Genomic DNA, 26287 nt, shown 5'->3' on the forward strand with positions numbered 1-26287 from the left:
GTGGCCCCCTTGCCCTGACTTCCTCTATGACAGTGTGGCCCCGGCCTCGGGTGACAGTGTCGTCCAGGTGACAGTGTCGCCCCGAGCAATGTCTGGGAGAATGTTGTCTTAACACACCAGTGAAGTTAGTGTGTTGTGGTAGTCTGAATGAGATGGCAGTGAAGCCATTGAGAAGTGTTGTCGACACCTGCTTGGCTATCACACGACACCACACTTGATGATATCTAGCTGCAGAAATCACACCACAAGTACAGTATAGCATTTAAGAAAAATGATATATAGTTGAGAAGGGTCGGGAAGTATGTGTGTGTGTGGTAGAAAGAGAGACAGCTTGGGTTGGTGGTAGTGACACGCGGCCTTGGCGCAAGATAAACACATCTTCATTCTTGTTGCGATTCACTTTAATTTTGTTACTAAGATGGTCGGGGAGAAGACTAGTATTATTGTTTTATATGTGTTGAAGCTGTGAGGCCGCAGGTGTGCAGTTGGTGTCGTACTCTCAGGTGTTCGTGGCTATATTTCTAAGGCTCTTCGTGGTCGCAGCTGCTTTTACTGCACTTGCTAAAGAAGACGACAGTTTTCCTGCATTCTTACACCAGCAGATATCATGAGACACTTTTTATCTTGTGATGGTAAAGAGCTACATGGCTCTTTGTAGCAACATTAGGTGGCCATGTTTACAACGGATGTCGTGTGAGATGCACTTGTTGATTATTACACTTGACTTGAAGGAAAACTGTTTTATATTAGTGAAGGTGTGGAGGTAAGTGTGTGTGTGTGTGTGTGTGTGTGTGTGTGTGTGTGTGTGTGTGTGTGTGTGTGTGTGTGTGTGTGTGTGTGTGTGTACTCACCTATTTGTGCTTGCGGGGGTTGAGCTTTGGCTCTTTGGTCCCGCCAAAGTGAGTGTGCGTGTGTGTTTCTGAAAGCTATAGTGTGTGTGTGAGAATTACAAGAGAGAAGCGTGTGGTGTGCCGTCAGTAGGGGCCACAGGAGACCACGGGGGTGAAGGTGGCCCCTCCCTGCTGTGGCAGAACCTTACTATGGTCCTTTTTATTCCCTATGATATATTGAGTCCTGTCTCGTGTCACACAATAAATGCTTCCCCAAGTGTGTTGCAAATCTTGCCTTCAAATACCTGAAATTGTCATTATTATGTGTTATAAGAATAATTATTGCAGTTTTTGAGATCATTCTTGAAATAAGAGCACATTTATTTTATTGTATTAATTTGGCAATGTTGTGTGTGTTATTATATATTTATGTCTCCCTTACATTGTGTAAAATATGACTCTGCCTTACCATCGACCAAGTCTGTTGGGAAGTTCAACCTCTCCTCAGGCTCGTTAAAGAGACCGTCCTCATAAACAAAGGCCAAATGCTCGTTAATCCAGCCGCCAAACCCCGTGTTTATGAATGGAAAACGGTTCACACACGACTCACAACTAGTGTGGCCAGACCTCGTGCTTTAGGAAAGACAGTCTTGTCTAAAGACTGGGCTTAGGACCTAAAGACTGGACTAAGGACTGAAAGACTGGCCTTAGGGTTAGGAGGGGGCTTTGGAGCCCCTTCCTAACCTTCGTCCTGCACCACCTCAAAAAGTACATCAATTCGTCCTACTTTTTGGAGCCTGTCTAAGAAGAATGATAAAAAAATTGCTTAAAATATACTAAAACCGGAAATTTCAGGAACTGAAGGCCATAGAAACCACTGAGATATTGTTATTACAATGTTATGCAGGTGGCACTGCCAACACCAGGCACGGAGCTGCAGTGTCGTGGACAATACATATCAATCATGTGTACGTCGGAGACTTGGAGTCTGAGACGGTCAGGCTGCCGATGGCTGCAGTGGTAGACAATATTTGTTCCTTTAAGCCCATAAAGAAATGCCGAAAAGAAAGACTACATTTATCCACGAATGCCCAAAGAATTTGGATTTAATGTTCAAAGCAGAATAAGTAACTTGCACCGTGTGATCAGAGGCTAGATTCACGAAGTAGTTGCGCAATCACTTACGAACCTGTTCATATTTTTTCAATCTTTGACGGCTTTGTTTACAATTATTAAACAGTTAATGAGCTCCGAAGAACCAGGAGGCTGTTTATAACAATAACAACAGTTGATTGGGAAGTTTTCATGCGTGTAAACTGTTTAATAAATGTAACCAAAGCCGTCAAAGATTGAGTGGAGTTGTACAGCACGCTGCCACAGGTTAACATAAACTTAACACTGGTGATGTCAGCACGTATTCACGTATTGTCCTCGTACGTACGTACGAGGTATTCACAGTACGTACGTATTGTCCTTCCCGCGCGATCATCTGCAGGTGACACAAGAACGGTTGGAGAGGTGTGTTAAGTGTAACACACAGTGAAGCATCATCAATCATACACAAGTGTTCATTGTGGAGGAAAAGTTAGCAAAATATATAGTGACTCACTGATAGAGTTGTAACAGGTCACTGCCACACCTCTAACAGCACGTTAATTTGTCCTACTTTTTGGAGGCTTGTTTAAAAATAATTATAAATAGTACATGGGGACAACTTGGTTTAGTTTGTGAGGTAAGTTAATTTGCTTAGCAAGATAGATGCCACGGCCCAGTCACTGTCTTGCTTACTGGCAAAGGCCACCTTCCCCTAGATACAGTAGGTCGTGTAACTTGACATCACAGATGGGACGTCAGAGCGCTACCAGGCGCCATCTTGTTGGATTAAAATATTATATACAAATCTAGATTCAAAGCGTCATCAGCCTCGTGACACAAGCTTATGCAGTCTAACGTGAATATTGTCTTGTTGTGTCTCAGTGTGACTCAAAGATGGAGGGATAATCTGCTTGGTGGACCCTTCCACACTGTGCCACCCTCCCCCCCCCCAACACTGTGCCACCCACCCGCACAGTGCCACCCGCCGCCCAGACCATAGAAGCCATGCCCTCTGGCAGGTGCTGGGTACGATCTCAGTGAAGGGGTTTTACCCCGGGCGGTGGTGACTATGGGCTAACATCACCAACACTTTGGTCCTTCGAACCCGATATGTCACTTCTCACCACCTCCATATATTGCCTAAACCATCTCTCCTCCCACCCATGGCGGCTGGAGAAGTGCTTATGTTGGAGAGGTGTTGGTTATGTTGGGGAGGGGTTGGTTATGTTGGGGAGGGGTTGGTTATGTTGGGGAGGGGTTGGTTATGTTGGGAGGTGTTGGTTATGTTGGGGAGGGGTTGGTTATGTTGGGGAGGGGTTGGTTATGTTGGGGAGGGGTTGGTTATGTTGGGGAGGGGTTGGTTATGTTGGGGAGGGGTTGGTTATGTTGGGGAGGGGTTGGTTATGTTGGGGAGGGGTTGGTTATGTTGGAGAGGTGTTGGTTATGTTGGGGAGGGGTTGGTTATGTTGGGGAGGGGTTGGTTATGTTGGGGAGGGGTTGGTTATGTTGGGGAGGGGTTGGTTATGTTGGGGAGGGGTTGGTTATGTTGGGGAGGGGTTGGTTATGTTGGGGAGGGGTTGGTTATGTTGGGGAGGGGTTGGTTATGTTGGGGAGGGGTTGGTTATGTTGGGGAGGTGTTGGTTATGTTGGGGAGGGGTTGGTCATGTTGGGGAGGGGTTGGTTATGTTGGGGAGGTGTTGGTTATGTTGGGGAGGGGTTGGTTATGTTGGGGAGGTGTTGGTTATGTTGGGGAGGGGTTGGTTATGTTGGGGAGGTGTTGGTTATGTTGGGGAGGTGTTGGTTATGTTGTGGGGGGGTTGGTTATGTTGGGGAGGGGTTGGTTATGTTGGGGAGGTGTTGCTTATGTTGTGGAGGTGTTGCCTGCATTGGGGAGGTGTTGCCTGTATTGGGGAGGTGTTGCCTGTATTGGGCAGGTGTTGGTTATATTTGTGTGGTGTAGAAACACAGGTGGGATGCCAATCATTCAGAGGCGAGTGTATTGTGGTCATGCATTAGCTGTAGTACTCGGGATAACCACCATCTTGGTAGCCCCTCGCAAGGTATGGCACGAAAGCCTCAATGGTATTGCTGGCTGGGTACCTGATCAAGGCGGCGTCGAGTCGCGTGACGAAACTAATTAATGTTTCGTCACATTAATTAAATGGTAAATTGTTATCAGTTTTGGGAAGAGAGCGGGAGTTATGTTGGAATTCGGATCTGAATTCCAACTGAATCTGAAAATTCAGGATCTGAAAATTCCCTTCTCTTCCTCCCCCCGTGTCGTAGCCTTGATGCGCCAGACCAGAATTTGGCACCCTGGGGAGAGAAGTCTCTAGTAACGGTCACACGAGGTCAGCTGTGTGGAGATTGCCCGGGATTAACATACCTGGGAAGCCTTCCGCGGTACTGGTGGTGGTACTGGGAGTCGAGGTCGGGGAGGTGTCTGTGTCTGGCGTTTTGGCATTGTTATGGTCCAGGATTGGAGGTTTGGGGGAGGGGGAGGTCCCACTGACTTTTTTGTATAGGGATATTTTATGACTGATATATGTCTTAGTTCTCGGTGCGGTTGATTGTGGCTGGTACGCTTTCCAAGCTGACTTGCTCTTATCACGGCTGTAGGATTTGGCATTGACTGGGCAAGGATCAGAATTCCAACATAATTCCCGCTCTCTTCCCAAAAATGATACAAATTTATCTGCCGTATTAACAGCGAAGCGGAAAATAAATGACTTGATCTTTGCACTGAAGGCTGTGTTGAACCCAGTAACGGGAGCTTTGACCGCCTACAATATTTTATTAGTTTGAATGAAAGTAACTTATAGTTCAGAGCCATGTTCACGCTACGATAGCTCGCCTCCCACTGTCCTTATTGTGCTACTGACGACTCGTAGGATGGAGCACAAGGTAAGCCGTGACAGGGACTCTCTCACACCTCTCCTTCAAAGCCTTAGAAATTGCAGACGAGAAGTCACAATAACGTGACTGAAATATGTTGACCAAACCAAACACTAGAAAGTGAAGGGACGACGACATTTAGGTCCGTCCTGCACCATTCTCAAGTCGATTGTGACTTGAGAAATTGTCTGGGAAAATCAGAGGAAGGGTGAAAATACTGCCATGGCAGCGTGTTCAACACTCAAATAATTCAGAGTCGTCCATCCTGTTACGTGTACCTGGGTGGAGCATGTACTCAGTTAACTGCTCAAGGTGAAAAGTTTGTCAAATATTTTTTTAACATTCGCCAACCCCAAAACTTGCGTTGACATGTGGAATCAAACCGCGGGATTTTAATTTTGGCGGGCTGTACTTGACATAAAATGTCTCGCTAACTGGCATAATTTATAATTTTCAATGGTGAAAGTCCCAGTCTAACAATTACACATGCAAGGTAAAGTGTGCTTGTATATTTGTTATTGTTGATACATTGCAAGACTAGCACTTGAGGCAGTGGAGTGCGTCTTGGGGGGGGGGGGGGTAGAAATAGCCTAAGCTACTCTATCCCTTTGAGATTATTTCTTTCTTGTCTCAATAAACATACTTGAGTGCGTCTGAGCTCCGTCTGGGGACATTAAACGACAGACTCAACAACAGGATTCCATTATATTAGGGATTTTGCATTTGCTACTATGACAGTATGCTCACTGCCCAATAAATTCTTCCCTCCAGCCAAAATTATATTACTATCCAGGTGGGCTCGGCTGTCTCAGGAAGAAGCAGCGGTGGCTGGCCCCGCCTGACCTTACACATCGTGGCTGGATAATTGTGCTTTATGCTGGCCCCAGAGTTTTGTTTTCACTAATTCTGAACTCTTCTCTCGTTGAATAAGGCTTCCGGGTCGTTTGTCTGGCTTAGGGAGCAGCGCGGGGCAATTTGCGTGCCTGGGAAATGTGCGGTGGAGGCTGCGCAGCTGGGGAGACTATCTCTGGGGGTCTGGGGTAGGGGCTCCCCACCTGGGGAGGGCTGGGGAGCCTATCTCTGGGGATCTATCCCCAGCCGATGACCGGCTGGAGACGGGTAAGGTGGAAAAGGAGCAGGAAATGGGAAGGGGGTGGCGAAGGGTAAGGAAGTATTAGGCCGGTTGTAGTGGGAGGGAGTGGAGGAAGGAGTAGGGGAAATAGTAGAAAAGACATAATAAATGAAAGGAATGTAATAGTGGGGAAGGGCGTGTGGAGGGGAAGGATGTAGGGGAGGTAGGGGAGGTAGGATGCCCAAAATTCCCTATCAGGTGATAATTAGTGTTAGTAATACATGTTTTTAGCCAATATTTGATATAGATGATAATTTTATGTGATCTGCTATGGAAACTCTGGCATGTTATGTGCAATATTAACCCATCTGGCTTCATGTGTGTATATGTATACGTTCTCTCCTGTGTGTGGGGGGGGGGGGGAGCCATGCACGTCTGAAAGCAATGAAGGCAGTAGGCGTTACCTAGCCTGCATTCCCGCCAAACGCACAGCGAAACTACGACGTTGGTACAACGTTCGAACAAGTTTTAACACCTAACCAGTTAAAACAACCAATATAGCAAGTTGTAACAACGTTCTAATACGTCATAAACACGTTAAGCCAAGATATAACAACTTTATCACATGTTTTAACAAGCGGAAAATAGAGACAGTTACGGTTTGTGTTTCCAGGGTCGTCATCCTTGTCGGTCATCACTATGGTAACAAGTATCTGAATGCTCTCAATATTTTAGTGTAGTCAATACGTGATTGTAATATTAATGGTTTATATATTTTTTGCTCGTATTTTCAGTTCTAAGGGAGGCTTGGCTCTCCCAGGGCTCTTAGAAATTAATTGTTACCGTCATTATAGTGTGAGTTTCACTTTATGCGACGAGCGTGTAGAGAGGAGTCACCCACTGCCCTGGAAACAAGCCGTAACTGTCTCTATTTTCCGCTTGTTACAACTTGTAATAAAGTTGTTACATCTTGGCTTAACGTGTTTATGACGTATTAGAACGTTGTTACAACTTGCTATATTGGTTGTTATAACTGGTTAGGAGGTGTTCAAACTTGTTCGAACGTTGTATCAACGTCGTAGTTTCGGTGTGTGTTTGGCGGGTGGTTACCTCAGTGGTGTCCGGCACTGTTGACTGACAATGCAGGGGAGGGTAACAGGCCTCCTTGCTGCCTGTGCCAGTGGCGAGAGCGTCCCCCCCAGACCGACTGGGCAGGTATGACGCTGACCACGCAGCTACTGCCACCAGTGTCAGCGGTGACGGCGCCGACGTCACTACCCAGAGAGGGAGAGAGAGACGTTTAAGCAATGTGGTGGTGAGGCCAGTTGTGGCCTGGTGGAGCAGCAGGCAGGTCGGAGTTGGTGGACGCTCGCCCATCGGGTTGTGCGCGCTGTCCTCGCTTCCTCTCAACACTTCGCTATAGCCCGTCTCTCTCGCTCACTCTCCCACCCTCGCTAACTTCTCGTGAGCAGTGTATAGGGTTCCGGTGGCCCAGCCCCTGAGGGCGCTCATTGAACAAGTTTGACGGTATTATATACATTTTGGACCGACTAAAATTATTGGAAGGAAATAATTTATATGATGGAGCCGCTCGACGTGTTATGATGAATTGGTCAGTACTCAGCTAGTTGTGCTTGCGGGGGTTGAGCTCTGGCTCATTGGTCCCGCTTCAGTATATGAAGGCTTGTGTGTGTGTGTGTGTGTGTGTGTGTGTGTGTGTGTGTGTGTGTGTGTGTGTGTGTGTGTGTGTGTGTGTGTGTGTGTGTGGTAGACGCCGCCCCCACCTGGTTCACCACGATACACTCCTTATCTGATAATGACATTTACTCTGTATTCAGCAGGCGTGTTTTAATGTGTCATTTGTTTTGTGCACTCGTAATCTTTATCCCGGTGTGTAATGTATCATCTTCCGGGTGTGTAATGCATCATCTTCCCGGTGTGTAATGTATCATCTTCCCGGTGTGTAATGTATCATCTTCCGGGTGTGTAATGCATCATCTTCCCGGTGTGTAATGTATCATCTTCCGGGTGTGTAATGCATCATCTTCCGGGTGTGTAATGCATCATTGGAGATGCTGCTTATTTGCAATTGTTGGGCCGGCCAATCATGCCAGCACTCCACCGTGTCCATAGTAGACCTCCCGGCCACCTGCGGCGCTCCTCCTGACCAGTTGAGGCCCCCCCCTCCCCCCTGTTATAAGATCCCGCAAATCTTGTAGATGTCACCACGGGAGACATCTCCCGTCACGCAGGGTGCAGTCGCACCTCCGCAGATCTCCAGTATCATCTATTGATACTGGTAATGGCTCAAAAGGGCCACCACTTACGGGCTATTCATGCCCGTGCCACCTTTTGGGTGGCTTAATCTTCATCAATCATCATTGTAGATGTAACGTGAGGATTCTCGAGGCCGCCAGATGTAACAACAAAAGTGACGGGAGTGATGCGTCAAGTAGTGGTATTTATATATAATGTGCCCAACCGTTTACATTTGTGTAGAAGTATTTACGTTTGGTTTTATCTATATGGGACGACGATTACCTGTGTTCGTAAGGCCTATCAGACCAACAACACCGGTCGGCCGAGCCGACAGCACACTGGACTTGTGATCCTGTGGTCCCGGGTTCGATCACGGACACCGGCGAGAAACAATGGGCAGAGTTTCTTTCACCCTATGCCCCTGTTACCAGCAGTAAAATAGGTACCTGGGTGTTAGTCAGCTGTCACGGGGTGCTTCCTGGGGGTGGAGGCCTGATCGAGATGAAATACGGACAATACAGGAAACATCCAGTAGCAGCTGTCTAACTACCAGGTACCTATTTACTGGATAACAGGGACATCAGTGTGAAAGAAACTGCCTATTTGTTTCCGCCTCTACCGGGAATCGAACCCAAAACCTCAGGACTACGAATCCGAAGCGTTGTCCACTCAGCTGTCAGGCCCCTTGGTACACAGGACATGCTCACCTGCCAAATCTTGGTACGGTATTTTGTTCCCTATCATCACCCTACCTCGTAACTTTTGTTTTACTTGGAATTTATCATTAAATCTTATTTAAAAGTTTCCTGTGAATTTAGCTATGATGGTCTTCTTCCCTACTTCTCAAGTACATTCCTTCTCTCTCCTCCTTCATTACTTTTCCTATCCTTTCTCACCTCCGACCTTCCCCACCATCCCCCTCCCTCTCCCTCCATCTCCACCATTCCCCCTCCCTCCCCACCAGTTCTGTGCTGTAGTAGAGTCGATTGAATCAATTTTACACCAAGCCAGCCAGCTGGTGTTTGTGTGAATGTGTGCCAAGATTAGGATAAGCTGGGGCGCGCACACAACACTTGTACAGACGTGAGCAGTACTAAGGGCCGGAGAGACCTTTTACTGTGGGTATGCAACAATGATTTGCCAGCTTGGAATGTATTAAAGCAACTCCTAGATATCATGACTCGTGACTGAAGAATTTAATTCATTGAAAGCCTGCCAGGCATCCAGGAAGAGTGAGAAACAGATATATAGTGGTGCAGGAGCTGAGGCCGTCGACAGGGGGGTGAAACTGAAGTAGAAGTTCAATAAATTGTAAATTCTGACTCGGCATTTTGCATACATAATATTTTGGAAAGAGAAAGGTATTTGAATGCCAGCTACCCTCGTCTCAGGAAAATGTCTAAATATACCTAGGAAGGAATAAAGTCGTTTTGAATCAACATGCAGACATTTCTATCCAAACAAGTGACACTCTAGATCACGTAATAAGTATTGTGATAAGTAAGTAATTTTCTTTCACTCCAGGAAAGAAAATGGTACAACCTCAGTCGCCCAGACTTTCACAAATATGAACACAATACCAACACAAACTCTGCGGATTTTGAAAGCGCATTTGACAACATGCGCATGGCACTCGGCCCCGGGTACAAACTCGTAGAATTCAATATTTATAATGAAATGCAAAATGCCAGTAACACAGGCACTCGGCGTAGTATGGAGAAAAAAGGTTAGATAATGGGGAGATACTAAAAGCACTTAAATCATCAGATATTGCTTCCTTACACAAGGTAGGGAGAACTAAGAGCACTTAAATCATCAGATATTGCTTCCTTACACAAGGTAGGGGAGCACTAAGAGCACTTAAATCATCAGATATGCTTCCCTACTGGGAGGAAAGCATTGGCTCAGAATTATAGACCAGCCACACTAACGTCCCACATAATAAAAGTTTTTGAGAGTGTGATCAGGAGTCAGATCTACAATTTTATGGAGATCAATGACCTCCATAACCCAAGTCAACAAAGTCGCGGATAGAGACGATGGTTGCAGTGATGAAAATAGCGTGTAATAAAGATGTGGCCTCCGTCCCCCCGAGTAACGCCGGTTACCCGAAGTAGTTCTTTCTATATTAACATACCTAGGCACATCGAGATTTAATCCTGCAAGCCTAAGAACCTTGCGGCGTCTGGTAAACTTCCCCAACACACCAGTTGTGTGATGCTTCATCTGTGTCAACATTCCCTATTTCCCAGACCAGACGCCGACAAGATGGACACACACACGATCCTGCTGCTGTTGTTATAAACTGATGTATTTTCTGGTGGGCATGTGTGTAATTATATAATTGGCAGCAGGTGGGTGTCGGGGGCGTGGGTGGTGTGAGGGCGGGATGAGGCGGGTGCTTGTGAGATACGGTTTATTGATCGTGGGTTCCTCTCTTTGCAGATGCCACTGCGGGAACGAACATCACCGCTGCCGCTGCTGACGTCCCTGGCTGGTGTCAGGCAGCTTGTCTGGCACACAGGGCCACCACCGTCAGGGCCCCATTCGCTCTTCATAACTGTCGCGCTTCTCTGTTGAGCAACAGCAGCAAACTCGTCGCTTCCTTGTCAGACCTGCTCTGACCTTCAACTCTGCAACTCTCTCTGCACTAGAGGACATTAAAACACTTGCATGGTCTTCAGTTCCGCTGAAACCCATGAACAGAGACATCTTGGTAACTTACGGCTGGGATATTGGTTTGCGACGTTAGCGCTCTGGGAATAACGCTGAAGAAAGTTGGTATTCAAGGGGCAAGTTAAACAAGACTCGCTTCGATAGGGGAAAGAGATAGGTATCTGTAAGCAGCTGCTTTGAGTGCTGATTCTACACAAGTCCGTTTGTGTTTTGGTGTTGTGGATCTTTGTCCGCTCAACTTGCAACATTTATGAACGTTTCTGAAGCGCTTGAGGTTGGCTTTCGAGCGGTAACTTGTGGCTGCCACGTGGCCCGAGCCTGTACCAGCGTGCGCGCGCGCGTTGCGACTCTCGCAGGAGAGGATCGAAGTCTGTTGGCCTAGATATCTTGGGTACGTGTGAAGCTGACGGAACACGTACATTATCGCCCCAGAAGGCCAATTATTTTGTCGCGGCAGTAACTTTTCTCGCTCTAGGTCTGGAGAACTGTGGAAAATATTAATTTGTAAATTGAAGTTTATTACATTGAATCTGAAAAAATATTTTACTGGAGTCTAATTTGAAAGAAGTTTTGTGATATCTTTGTTTTAACTAATAATGATTCTCCATTATAAGTGTGTGTGTAAAGGTAGTGACAGACTTCCCCTTTTCCTTCAAGACCGAAGTTGGTGATGAAGTATGTTGTCATGCTGAAGGAAGTAGGAAGCTGGAAATTCATGCTAGAGGATCACCAATTCTTGGATTATAACGTGGCCAGGCATCCAGTCTTCCCAGTGGACCATAGTCCGTCCCAGTAGTGTTGATAGTTCCCGACCACCCGCCATAGTGTTCGTGTGTGTGTCTACCTTGCTCCCCCTCCACCGTTACGTACCTGTGTGTGTGTGTTGTGGTGTGATGCCACGCTGTGATTGGTGGCCATGCTGTGTGTATACTTCCAGTTGTAACTCCGCCACATCCGTCCCGTACCGTCCCTCTCCACCCCACCACACAAAGTTATTCACCAGCCTTGATTCTGTTCAGATGTAAGTGACGATTGTATAGATGTTTTAAGTGTAGAAATGCATTAATAACTGTATAGAGGTGAGGGGGAAGAACAGTTTGATACTTTGAGCAGCAAGACCTTGGTACCATCGTGACACCTGCACTCTGGAACTACCGTTGTGGAAGACTTGTCCCAAGATGTCTTCGGAGAGCGCCCTGGCCGTGACGCTAGAGCGACTGGCCCAAGGGGCGGCCAGGCCAGCAGAGGAGGTGGAGGTGCTGAGGACGGTGGTGGCCAGGCTACACTCCAGGCTCAAGGTGCAAGGTCAGTAACCCTACACACCTGCCTCAGCTGGATCACACTCCCCCTCCACCCTCCCTCTCCTTGCTCTCTTTTTTTTCCTTCTTTTTGTGGGGTGGGGGGAGGAAAGGGGGAAGGGGAATGATCAGGGAAAGCGCCAAGCCATTATGACTATATAGCAATGGGAAGGGGTCAGGATAACAGCACAACACAGCACCGCTCCTGTGCCAGGTAAGTCCACTACGGGCTCACCATAACCCGTGCTACTTGCCCCGCTCCTGTGCCAGGTAAGTTACGGGCTCACCATAGCCCGTGCTACTTGCCCCGCTCCTGTGCCAAGTAAGTTACGGGCTCACCATAGCCCGTGTTACTTGCCCCGCTCCTGTGCCAGGTAAGTTACGGGCTAACCATAGCCCGTGCTGCTTGCCCCGCTCCTGTGCCAGGTAAGTTATGGGCTCACCATAGCCCGTGCTGCTTGCCCCGCTCCTGTGCCAGGTAAGTTATGGGCTCACCATAGCCCGTGCTACTTGGAACTTGTTCCGAGTAGCTGAATCTATAACAACAACAAATGTGACGGAATGGTCCGTCCTGGACCATTCTCAAGTCTCTCAATCGACTTAAGAATGGTCCAGGACGGACCGAAACATCGTCGTCCCTTCACTTTCTAGTGTGTGGTCTGGTCAACATAGTTCAGCCCCGTTATTGTGACTCATCGCCTGCATGTGGGAGGAAGAATGAGGCCAGGTGGCAGGAAGCCATAAGGAAAGCATCGACCAGACAATATCTAGAAGTAATCAAGGTGAAACACCTCCCCCCCCCCCCCTCAGAGCGTCTTCACATGGCAGGTGGCCATCAGCACGACCATCACCAAGAGTTGATACGAAGACGATTCACGAAAGACCTGGAGACATATTGCTATGGAAATATCTTGAGGTTATCTTGAGATGATTTCGGGGCTTTTTTAGTGTCCCTGCGGCCCGGTCCTCGACCAGGCCTCCACCCCCAGAAAGCAGCCCGTGACAGCTGACTAACACCCAGGTACATATTTTACTGCTAGGTAACAGGGGCATAGGGTGAAAGAAACTCTGCCCATTGTTTCTCGCCGGCGCCTGGGATCGAACCCAGGACCACAGGATCACAAGTCCAGCGTGCTGTCCGCTCGGCCGACCGGCTCCCTCTCACACATCAATATGATGTGTGGTCAATGGAACAGATATACCGGGTGACAATGGACGTGGGACAGCTAGACTGTTTTCAAGCGTTGGTTAGTACAGTTGGGTTGGTTCCCGACTATCCAATGGTAATTCCGGGTTTCGAATCCCGGGCGCGACAGAAATGGTTGAGCAAGTTTCATTTCATCTAACGCCTCTATTCACCTATCAGTAAATAGGTACGCATGAGTTAAGCAACTGTTATGAGGTTTCATTCCGGCAAAAATCGGTAATTCGACCTTGAGAGGGTGGGGGGGTGGGGGGTACGTCGATACAAGCCTGAAGTATCGAAGAAGCCTGTCACAGTCTCCGTGGTGTAGTGGTAAGACACTCGCCTGGCGTTCCGCGAGCTCTTTGTCATGGGTTCGTATCATGGCCGGGGAGGATTTACTGGCCGCAAATCCTTAACTATAGCCTCTGTTTAACTCAACAGTAAAATGTGTTCTTGGCTGTAACAACGATTCTTCGCGGCGGGGATCGTATTCCAGGGACCTGCCCGAAACGCTACGCGTACTAGTGGCTCTACAAGAATGTAACAACTCTTGTATATATATAAAAAAATAGTCTTAAAGACTTGCTAAGGTATAATTATTGCTGAAATATCACATTAGTCATACCTCGGTCCTGCACGCGTGCTGCTGGGATTGACACATCACACAAGCTTATATTATTATTATTTGGAGACGATATAATGCAATAAATCCTTCGATAAATCCTTGCTAGCTGATCCTCCATTTTTAAGTAAATCGAGTCTTTGAGTATCTGGGACATAGTATTAATGTATCCACGTGTCATGAGGGTGTAATATCTTCAGCGTTCATCCATACCCATACAAAAAGCAGGTTTTATCGTATTAACACAATAACCCAGGCAGTTGGCGTGGCTGTATAATCCCAGCCACCAGTCAATCATGGTAAAACTATTTTCCTTCATCTTCCAGGAGAACAAAGGGGCACTGATTGTGTGTCAGCGGTGAAGGATTCATGGCGGCCACGCCACCTGTCTCCCTCTTGTTGCGACTTGCTGGAAGGGAGTGGGAGAGAAGAATGAGGGAGGGAGGGAGTGGGAGAGAAGAATGAGGGAAGGAGGGAGTGGGAGAGAAGAATGAGGGAAGGAGGGAGTGGGAGAGAAGAATGAGGGAAGGAGGGAGTGGGAGAGAAGAATGAGGGAAGGAGGGAGTGGGAGAGAAGAATGAGGGAAGGAGGGAGTGGGAGAGAAGAATGAGGGAAGGAGGGAGTGGAAGCGGAATGGTAGCGTGCGTGTTTAGAAGCGAAGCGAGTTCATCCCCCTACCCATTGCCATAATATTTTCTTATAGCAAAAGGTATTAGAAACCAAGCACGTTTTAATCAGAGAGTAGCGTGGGTGTGTGGTGTGGTGTAACACCCTACTGCCCCGAGGGCACCACAGGGCCGTTACCATTGCATTTAATGAAATGACTTCGTCGAGTGCAGACAAATTTCTTAAAGGGAGATCTGGCAGACTTCTGGAAACCTTAAAGGCGCATTGTTGGTACATTACACGTGTTGAAGGGGCTTGGCAGTGCACGTGTGAAAGGGGATTAGCAGTGCACGTATGAAAGGGGATTAGCAGTGCACGTATGAAAGGGGATTAGCAGTGCACACAACACGTGCTTACCTAACAGTGATTATTGTCGAGTGAGCAGCTCATCATGAGATGTTTCGTAACCTTGTTGTACCAGCTACGATTTGAACTTTTCCTGGCGTCCGAGTGCTGCGCCGTATTAGTGTTTGAAGTTGGGGTTGGACGTGGCTTCCACGACTTCTGCTTTAGTGCATTGCACGTGTTGACCTCCCAGACGGGCTACGTGTATTATCAACGTTTCTTAAGACTCGTCTTGAGTTTCCAGCTCCACCCCATGTCATCTTGTTCCGTTCTCTCGCAATTTAGAGACGCTCTCCTTCTCCTCTTTGCCAATTTCCTCTCGTATATTGCATGTAATGGTGTGTTATATTAGACTGATCGTGCACTAATGGTGAAACATGCGGTGTACAGTTGGGTTGGTTCCCTGGAAAACCGGGTTCGAATCCCGGGCGGGACAAAAATGGTTGGGCACGTCTCCTTTCACCTAGGAGTAAATAAGTACCTCTGTTCACTTAGCAGTCAGTAAGTACCCTGGTTAGGCAGGGTAAATAAGTTAAGAGTTGGGCAACTCTTTCTGGGTTACATCCTGAGTGAGGTGTATTTCGACTTTGGAAGGGGGGGGGGGAGGCTCGATACTAGCCTAATGTATGTATGTATACAGGCTTCATGTCCCCCGACAAAATGAATTATATTGGACTAATCGTGTGTGTTTTTTTTTTTGTATCAATATCCGTGAGTACCTGTTGACGATTTCAAGAGTTGTTCTACTCCCACTGCCTGGCCTGTGGCCAACCTTCCCTGGTGATGGCCTGATCTGGGAAGCTGTCTTCGTAGCCCGAAGGCCCACATAGTCATCACAGCCAGGCTGGTCCGATAACTCTAGGAGAAATGGGGGAGTTAGCCTCAGCCTTCTATACCTGGCGATTATTACATCGTGTGACGTTCAAGTTCTGTCTTGTATTTATTCCTCAAATTGTGGAGAGAAGTGGCTACGATCAAATTTTCCCGCGCATTCCATCGCCGCGGCCTGGTTGAGGACCGGGCCGCGGGGACGCTATGCCCCAGAATTCTCGCAAAGTAAGGCACTGATTCCCTGTGCTCGATTCACTTACAGTTTACGACTAGATGCATATCCGGTTACGTCAATATACTATTGCCCTATCTCCTCTACATTTCAATAAGCTGTATAACATAACGGGTGGGAACACGGTGTGGAGGCCCGCGTGTCATCCCCCTCCGCAAGGAAAGTGTATCTGGCATCAGAGGCAGGAAAGAAGTACCAGTTTCTATACGCGGGTGATGGGAGGGGGTGGGAGAGGAAGACAGGAAGGAAAGGGAGGGTTGGTGCTGGTGTGTAAGACGGCACCAGGTCGGGGCTGTGGCACAGTGCCAGACACCCGTCAGTGTCATGCACACACACACCGACGAATGCCGGGAATTAGACGTAGTGTGGAGTGGGAGGGTCGGACAGTGTTGAGATTTGGGCCATGTTCAAGAGTATTCCAAACATGAAAACAAGAGCATTTCAAATAACAATACAGAGTATTCCAAACACCAATATTAGAGGCCACCGAAGGAAGCATCGGGACGTGACGAGTGATGAACCTGACCAAGACTGAAGCTGCTCTCTGGGATTATAAATGTGTTTAATCTAAAAAAGGAATAGTTAGTAGCTGGAGGCAGCCGTTGAAAGTGAATATGCAAGTCAAGGACAACTGGTGCCTTAACTAACCTCCTGTTAAGCGAGAACGTGGGAGTTCATATTACTCGGTGTGCCTTAAGAACACCTAACACTTGTATTCATCAACATGAGACTCAATGAAACTGTAGAAGGCCTATTGACCTTATTCTCGGCCGCTTCTCTTCATGTCTAACTTTGGCTTGAAATAATTCAGCATTGTCACAATGTTAATTCCCGAATATAAACCTATAGAATTTATAGCCATTATTTCGTGTACTATTTCGTGTTGATATAACCTTATTTGTATCCCCTTTGTTATGGCCTTCGTCTACAAGATAAAGGTATTCGATTAATGGGAGCTTCATTAACATTATGGATATAAAACATGGGTAGTTAATTATAAAGGATAATAAGCGAATTTCCGACAGAGCACGTCGAGCTAGAGAGCAAATAAATTATATATAAATCTTGTTTTGTGTGCATGTCTCTGCCTGAAAAGATGTGGATGGTTGCACGCAAGTCACCTGCCACCTTTCACAAAAGCGTCATATTAAATTTGCCATCTATGTATCTAAAAGCAATTCTGAAACAGGAAAGCGAAGCATAGCCTCCTAAGACACTGTGTGGTCCTCAGGTGACAGTTTTCTATCTACATCCACCATAAGATTTTCTTTATCAGATGAAGGTAGTTAATCAGGTACTTTATCAGAATAAATCAATAATACAGCTTTTTCACAAAATTTGTAGGTTGTGTGGCCGATTTTATCCTCTTCCACATTCCATAACGTGGCTTTTTATTCACATTAAATTATATTTGGAAAGTTTTTCCCCCTATGCGCTTATTTTGTCCAGGTCTTCTTGAAGGGCATGACAATCGCCTTAAAAGGTTCTTATCTTCCCTAGTATCTCAGCTACAGCCCCGCTCCTGTGCCAGGTAAGTCCACGATGGGCTCGCCATAGCCCGTGTTACTTGGAACTTTTTGTTCGCAGTAGCTGAATCTAAAACAACCACCACCACCCTAGTATATTTGCATCAGCAAACATATTCATATAATTCTGTATTCCTTCTGGTAGATCGTTTATGTAGATAGCGAACATTACTAGGGCAAGAACTGAAGAACCCTGTGGTACTCTACTGTGTGTGTGTGTGTGTGTGTGTGTGTGTGTGTGTGTGTGTGTGTGTGTGTGTGTGTGTGTAATTACCTAAGTGTAATTACCTAAGTGTAGTTACAGGATGAGAGCTACGCTCGTGGTGTCCCGTCTTCCCAGCACTCTTTGTCATATAACGCTTTGAAACTACTGACGGTCTTGGCCTCCACCACCTTCTCACTTAACTTGTTCCAACCGTCTACCACTCTATTTGCGAAGGTGAATTTTCTTATATTTCTTCGGCAACTGTGTTTAGCTAGTTTAAATCTATGGCCTCTTGTTCTTGAAGTTCCAGGTCTCAGGAAGTCTTCCCTGTCGATTTTATCAATTCCTGTTACTATTTTGTACGTAGTGATCATATCACCTCTTTTTCTTCTGTCTTCTAGTTTTGGCATATTTAATGCTTCTAACCTCTCCTCGTAGCTCTTGCCCTTCAGTTCTGGGAGCCACTTAGTAGCATGTCTTTGCACCTTTTCCAGTTTGTTGATGTGCTTCTTAAGATATGGGCACCACACAACAGCTGCATATTCTAGCTTTGGCCTAACAAAAGTCATGAACAATTTCTTTAGTATATCGCCATCCATGTATTTAAATGCAATTCTGAAGTTAGAAAGCATTGCATAGGCTCCTTGCACAATATTCTTAATGTGGTCCTCAGGTGATAGTTTTCTATCTAGAACCACTCCTAGATCTCTTTCTTTATCAGAATTCTTTAAAGATTTCTCACATAATATATAGGTTGTGTGGGGTCTATGTTCTCCTATTCCACATTCCATAACATGACATTTATTAACATTAAATTCCATTTGCCAAGTGGTGCTCCATATACTTATTTTGTCCAGGTCTTCTTGAAGGGCATGACAATCATCTAAATTTCTTATCCTTCCTATTATCTTAGCATCATCAGCAAACATGTTCATATAATTCTGTATACCAACTGGTAGATCATTTATGTACACAATAAACATCACTGGTGCAAGAACTGAACCCTGTGGTACTCCACTTGTGACATTTCTCCATTCCGATACATTGCCTCTGATTACTGCCCTCATTTTTCTATCAGTCAGAAAATTTTTCATCCATGATAGAAGCTTACCTGTCACCCCTCCAATATTTTCCAGTTTCCAGAACAACCTCTTATGTGGAACTCTGTCGAAAGCCTTTTTTAGGTCCAGATAGATGCAGTCAACCCAGCCATCTCTTTCCTGTAATATCTCTGTGGCCCGATCATAGAAACTGAGTAAATTCGATACACAGGATCTTCCTGATCGAAAACCATACTGTCTGTCTGATATTATATCATTTCTCTCCAGGTGTTCTACCCATTTAGTTTTGATTAGCTTTTCCAATACTTTCACTATTACACTTGTCAATGATACAGGTCTATAATTGAGGGGGTCTTCCCTGCTGCCACTTTTGTAGATTGGAACTATGTTAGCCTGTTTCCACACGTCTGCTACGATTCCTGTACACAGGGATGCCTGAAAGATCAGGTGAAGTGGAATGCTGAGCTCAGATGCACATTCTCTCAGAACCCATGGTGAAACGCCATCTGGGCCAGCTGCTTTGTTCCTCCCGAGCTCCTTTAGCATATTTTCCACTTCATCTCTAGACACCTCTATCCGCTCTATGTTGTTCTCTGGAATTCTTATTGTGTCTGGTTCTCTGAAGATTTCATTTTGTACAAACACACTTTGGAACTTTTCATTTAATGTTTCACACATTTCATTTTCATTTTCCGTGAATCTGTTTCCCATTTCCAACCTCTGGATATTATCCTTTACCTGCAATTTGTTGTTTATGAATTTGTAGAATAGGCCCGGTTCTGTTTTACATTTATCTGCTATCCCTTTTTCAAAATTTCTTTCTGCCTCTCTCCTTACTGCTGTATAATTGTTTCTCGCATCTTTGTATCGCTGGTATGTTTGGGGGTTTGGCCTCTTCCTATACTGATTCCATTTTTGTGTCTTTTGGTCTCTTGCCCTCTCACAATTTCTGTCGAACCAATCCTGTTTTCTGGTCCTGCATCTCTGTTTTGGTATAAATTTTTTTGTGCCTTTATCATATATTTCACAAAACTTGCCATACATCTCATTCACTTCCTTGCCTAGCATCAAGTCTGTCCAATTATACTCACTAAAAAAATTTCTAAGGTCACCATAATGTCCTCTCCTGAAGTCTGGTTTTTCAACTGCTTCAACCTCCTTATTTTCTTCCAGCTTATAACGCATTGCATACTTTATTCCCAAAAAGACATGGTCACTTTTACCCAAGGGAGGAAGGTACTGAATGTCAAATATCTCTTCCTCCTTCCTGGTAAATATCAAATCTAGCATGGAGGGAACGTCCCCTTCCCTCATCCTCGTAGCTTGTTTAACATGTTGATACAAGAATGTTTCCAGGATGAGGTCTACAAATTTACAGGTCCAAAAATCTTCTGTTTTAGCTTCATATGCTTCCCAGTCTATGGATTTCAAGTTGAAGTCACCGACTATCAACAGTCGTGATCTATCGTTATCCGCTCTCGCTATAATCTCTCTCATTATTGTTATAAGACCTTCACGTTTACTATCTAGCTCCTCCTTTGACCATGTGCTGCTTGGCGGTGGACTATATGCATTTATCATCATTAGTTTATCATCCTCATAGCAGATCTCTAGTGCTATTATGTCAACTTCTTGTGGATTGGCAGTCATTATTTCCTTCACCTTTAGGTGTTCTTTTACCAGCACAGCAACGCCACCGCCTTTCCTAATTTTTCTGTCCCGTCTCCAAATTGAGTAGCCCCTTGGGAATATGACCTCATTTAAAATTACATCTTCAAGTTTTGTCTCCGTGAGTGCAACAATGTCTGGTGTCTGCAGCTGTATTACATCACTTAACTCCAGTATCTTCGATCTCACTCCATCTATGTTGGTGTATGCAATCTTCAGGAACTTGTTCCCCCTCTCCTTATTCTTCACTCCCCCTCTCTCTATTGATTTTGTTGGTTTGCCTTTATGTACCACTTTACTGGTTTGCCTACCCCTATCACTTTGTAGAAAAAAGAATTTATTTCTTCTTCATTCCTGCTCTCATTTAAATGTTTTGCCTCGGCGAGGTTCAGTTTCAGCTTCTCTCTATCTTCTTTTGAAAGATCTCGTCTTAACGACCACCCTTTCCCATCCTCATCCCTTTGCAATTTTCTAGCATTCCTTAGTACTTCTTCCATCTGTTTGGCACCGTTTAGGGTGATCCTCAAAGGTCGATCTTTCCCTTTTACGTACCTGCCTATTCTCCTGTAGTCGCACACATTCTCTCTGTTTGTAAGACCTTCCGCGAGGCCAACAATTTTATCTACTACTTTAGCTTCTTCTACAGCTCTTTCTGACCTAGATGTTATCGCCTTTTCTTTGCAGCCAAAAATGATCAGGGACTTACTCCGATCAACTGTGTTTTGCACCAACTTCGGGTTAAATGCCAATTCTTTCCTCACTTCTTGCCTAATGTTTGTTTTATCTTGGTTGCTGCAGTGTTTGACTTCCTTTACTGCTTCTTCTATTTTTTCCTTCTCCTTGGCCACTTGTGCATAAGTGAGTTGCATATCTTTCTTGCACTGTTCTATTCCCTGTGTAACTTCCTCCATCTGTGCTGACAAAAGCTGTTTCTCCTGTTGAATTTCCTTGCCTAACCTATTGTAGTCATTTATGTTTAAATTTACTTTAACTTCTTCCAAAGCTATTTTTAAGAGTTTATTTTCTTCTTCCATGGCTTTGCAATTTGTTTCCAATTGATTCTTATCCTTGCGCAAGTCTTTCACTAAACCCTCAAGACATAAAACTTTGCTATTCAAATGGTCATTACTTTCTTTCAATTTACTAATTATTTCTACATGAGAGTTCACTATAGTATCTAAATTTACCAACTTGTTATGTAGACTACTAATATCAATGCTTTCTTCATTGAATCCCTCAAAATCAAGCTCTGTTTTGTTTTTCCCCTTGCCAGTGGCCATCTTGAATGTTCTTCTCTGCACTGTAAACACTAGGGCAACTTTTTCTCATCTGATTTTTCACTTCCCTTAGCACTTTCCTGTTATCTCACCTATTTTTCAAGAGCACTATACCTTTATGTTCTGTGGGACACCACTCACTACCATCAACCTGTACTACAATACTTAGGATTGTTGAAATATGCTGGAGCTCCTCTGCTGCAAGTGTTGACCCTAGGGGTGTCACCTTTTACCGTGTGTGTGTGTGTGTGTGTGTGTGTGTGTTTGTGTTTGTGTGTGTGTGTGTGTGTGTGCACTCACCTATTTGTGCTTGCGTGGGTTGAGCTTTGTCTCTTTAGTCCCGCCTCTCAACTGTCAATCAACTGGGGTACAGATTTCTTAGCCTACTGGGCTCTATCATATCTATATTTGAAACTGTGTATGGAGTCAGCCTCCACCACATCACTGCTTAGTGCATTCCATTTACTAACTACTCTGACACTGAAAACATTCTTTCTAATGTCTCTGTGGCTCATTTGGGTACTAAGTTTCCACCTGTGTCACCAGTTCTGGGACAAGTCTGGTGGCATACCGCTGAATCTTCCCTAACTTTGTGTCTTGTATTTAACTAGATATGGACTCCAGGCAGGAGCTGCATATTCCAGGATTGGTCTGACATAAGTGGTATACAAGGTCCATTATATATTATATAATTGTGTGTGTGTGTGTTTTAGAGAATGATAAATGTATGGAATACGAGATGTTTGAGTGAGGATGGGGAGTAAGACATGAACACATTTGTAAACATGAGAGACGGGGTGGGGGGGGGGCCTATACTTGGCACAAGTCCAGTGCCTGCCAACCACTCTAGGATCAATCCTTTGGCAACGCTCCTGTAAGGAAAATTCTCGCCTGAAAATGTTCAATAAACTTCCGGCGAGGAGTCATATTCTGCCATCACAAATAAGATGGAGAGGGCCACGATGGATGGGGTTGGTTGATGGGGTTCTGGGAGTTCTTCTACTCCCCAAGCCCTGCCCAAGGCCAGGCTTGACTTGTGAGAGTTTGGTCCACCAGGCTGTTGCTTGGAGCGGCCCGCAGGCCCACATACCCACCACAGCCCGGTTGGTCCGGCACTCCTTGAAGGAAACAATCAAGTTTCCTGTTGAAGATGCCCACGGTTGTTCCTGCAATATTTCTGATGCTCGCTGGTTTGACGTTGAACAACCGTGGACCTCTGATGTTTATATTCATTAAATTTCCCGCAAGATGATAGCCAAGTTAGTGCAGTAGTCCGCTGAAAGATAGCCATGGCCCATGTGACGATTGTCAAGATTGGTCTGAACTCTTGATATAATAGTTAGCTCACTTATTGTGAAATAGTTATTATAGCCTATTGTGTGTGTAGTAATTTGTTTTGATTGAGCTCAAAAACAAAAGGTTGTTAATAGTGTTATTTCTCCAGTGGAGTAATTGAGTAGATTTACATTAGTTGAGTGATGAAACTTTGTGGTGGACATTACTCCAGTGGTGACACTTTGATTGCCATTACTCCAGTGATGAAACTGTGGTTGCCATTACTACAGTGATGAAACTGTGGTTGGCATTACTCCGATGATGAAACTGTGGTTGCCATTACTACAGTGATGAAACTGTGGTTGGCATTACTCCGGTGATGAAACTGTGGTTGCCATTACTACAGTGATGAAACTGTGGTTGGCATTACTCCGGTGATGAAACTGTGGTTGCCATTACTACAGTGATGAAACTGTGGTTGACATTACACCAGTGATGAAACTGTGGTTGACATTACTCCAGTGATGAAACTGTGGTTGGCATTACTCCGGTGATGAAACTGTGGTTGCCATTACTACAGTGATGAAACTGTGGTTGACATTACACCAGTGATGAAACTGTGGTTGACATTACTCCAGTGATGAAACTGTGGTTGACATTACTCCAGTGATGAAACGTAATGGTTGGAATTACTCTGTGATATCTTAATGATATTTTTGCGCTAATTCAGCAGTAGCCTAAAACTATCAGACGGACACTACTCTTGAGTGTGTCCGTCTGAACTACTGAATACCCACTACTGTTGAGTAACTCGTAAACTTGACAATGGTGCAGTTTATCTGATAAAATACTCACTTCTAGTGTTAATGTTAACCGGAATAAAACTTACAATTAGTGTAAGCCTGAGTGACCAAGTGGAGCATTGATGATGATTATGGAGTGTGTTAACTCCATAATATACACTCCAATATTAATAATACTCCATTAATAATACTTAAGTTAATACACTCCATGGAGTGTATTAACTATGTACTTTACCTGAATAAATATTTGTATTTGTAACTAGTATACTTACTTCATAGAATGTTGATTCTGGACAAATAGACGGTATATATTGTGATGTAACAAATTTGTATTGTTTTTGTTTTAAACATAAATATTCAAAGTGTAAAGATGAGATATTGTGATATCTTAGTTTTGATTATACACCCCATACTGTACCTATCCTGTGAGTGGTAGTGAAAAATGTTTGAGGAACTGAACCTCAAAATTTGTTAAGCTATTCAAGTTACAACATTCATGAGTTGTCTAGAGTTTAAGATATATTTCAAGAGTTCATCCACCATTTTTGTTAAGTTTAGCTTGATTAACATGAAGATTACAGTCATAATGGTTTTAGAAACTGAACCTCGGTGTTATTCAAGTGTGATGAATGAGTTTTTCAACCTTTACTGCGAGAAGAATAACCCATTACTTTTAAATGGGGAAAAAAAAGTAAAAATTACTAATATAAGTATATCAAGAAATGCATTTATGCCTGACAATATTTGAGGGATGGTTGAAGGGACAGTATTGAGAGTAGTGAAGAGATATTACTGTGTTTGTGTTGACAGTAGTAAAGAGATATTACTGTTTGTGTTGAGAGTAGTGAAGAGATATTATTGTGTTTGTTTTGACAGATGTGGATGTCCGCCTGGAGACTCTGGAGAGACTGGCCACCCCAGACCACCAGATCTTGCAGCAACTAATCTACATCATAGAGGTTAGAACTAGCCCCTGCATTGTCCCTCTTAACTCTCGCATTAACCATAAATGACCAGAAATTAAAATAAGTAAATCTTGGAAACACTTGAGAAAATATTTAGATAATATCTTGCTGTCATATAGATATTTAGCTGTAAGTCTTCTAAACTAGTTAAAACATGTCAAAGATGAAGGATGAATTCAAATGTTTGTGTCGACAATGCACCTTTTCTTAATTATTAGCTAATGCTATCCATCATTTTTGTTAATTATACACATTTTTTTGTAAACTTAAAAATTAATTGATATTGACTATAACCCTATTGTTATTTTTATTTAAATTAGAAGAAAGGCAATGTCTTTAATTGGTATTTAGGCCTTTCATTATTAAAAAATAATGAAATAATGGTTTTTGTTTTTAATTTTGTGAATTTTACAATTTTTTTGTTAAAACTACCCTTATATTACAGGCTCTGTACAGCTTATTCTAATAATAACAAAATAGAAACAAACTCCTATGAAAAAAGGACATTTTAAAATTATATAATTTCTAATATAGGGGCATGTGTAATACCTGTACAACACAAGAGTTACAAGATGAATGTTTAACATGACCACAGTCAAGAGAATTTGAAAAATTGCAAAGTTGAGAATAATTACATGCTTTTGTATCATACTATTTATATTATGGTATGATAATATTTGCTAACTCCATTAGCTAACCTAATCCATTTTTATTTCCTTCATTACTACTAATGAATATAAACATATTTCTTAGTAACATCAAGTAAAATTACAATGCCATGTTATTTATTTATTTATTTATTTATATATATACTAGAAGGTACATTGGGATTGTGAGGATACATAGGATAGTAATTACAGTCTTGAAAGCCACTAGTACGCACAGCGTTTTGGGCAGGTCCTTAATCTAAGAAAATTTTAAGTAGGTAAATACTTGCATGTTTAGATAACATAATAGGTTGGTTGTGGTTCCCAGCACTGTGAGGATCCTGCGCTGATGGGAGCGGTGTGCGCCTTGTTACATGACGTCCTCTCTCCTAGTTATAAAGGTCAGTGACTTTTACAGTTGCCTCCCATCTAATTGCCCTTTTCTCTTTCCAGAAAATATTGTATATTAATCACTTTATATTAGGGGGGTTGTACATTTGTGACATTAGATAGCCATCAGTGTTAAAATGTGTATCAGTAACTATGTAGTTTGACTAATTATAAAATATTCTTCCATTTTCTCTTGGTTCAGAATTAATGATTGAATAACTTTCCTTTTGTTGTGATCATTACAAAAACTTTGTCGCATAGTCATTATCAAATTGAACACAAGATGACCACAAGTATATAAACTTAATATGTAAGAAGCTTTAGGGTAACATTCACATACATATACAGTGGTACCTTCATTTACGAATTTAATCTGTTCCCAGAGATTGGTCGTAACTCGAAAATTCGTAACTTGAAACGAATTTTCCCGTAAGAAATAATGTAAATTGAATTAATCCATTCT

The 26287-nt window shown here is 44.1% G+C and overlaps 1 protein-coding gene across 5 annotated transcripts in view; it reads left to right on the plus strand.

Annotated features, from left to right (window-relative positions):
• LOC123745034 (cytosolic carboxypeptidase 1) overlaps positions 1-26287 on the plus strand; it is a 109017-nt gene that overhangs the window by 22367 nt on the left and 60363 nt on the right. For 4 of the 5 annotated variants that reach the window (XR_011223127.1, XM_069306321.1, XM_045725292.2 and 1 more), the window contains 3 exons: positions 10597-12132; positions 24699-24781; positions 25763-25835. Coding sequence is in view for 4 of the 5 variants with exons in the window: in XM_069306321.1 (XP_069162422.1) it covers positions 12006-12132; positions 24699-24781; positions 25763-25835 (283 nt within the window). In the remaining variant the exon portion in view is untranslated. Of the gene's footprint in view, positions 1-7214; positions 7505-10596; positions 12133-24698; positions 24782-25762; positions 25836-26287 lie in introns of those variants that run through there. The other variant, XM_069306322.1, reaches the window with a different exon arrangement.

This window comes from Procambarus clarkii, chromosome 57 (genome assembly GCF_040958095.1).
Source record: "Procambarus clarkii isolate CNS0578487 chromosome 57, FALCON_Pclarkii_2.0, whole genome shotgun sequence".
Classification (NCBI taxonomy): Eukaryota; Metazoa; Arthropoda; class Malacostraca; order Decapoda; family Cambaridae; genus Procambarus; species Procambarus clarkii.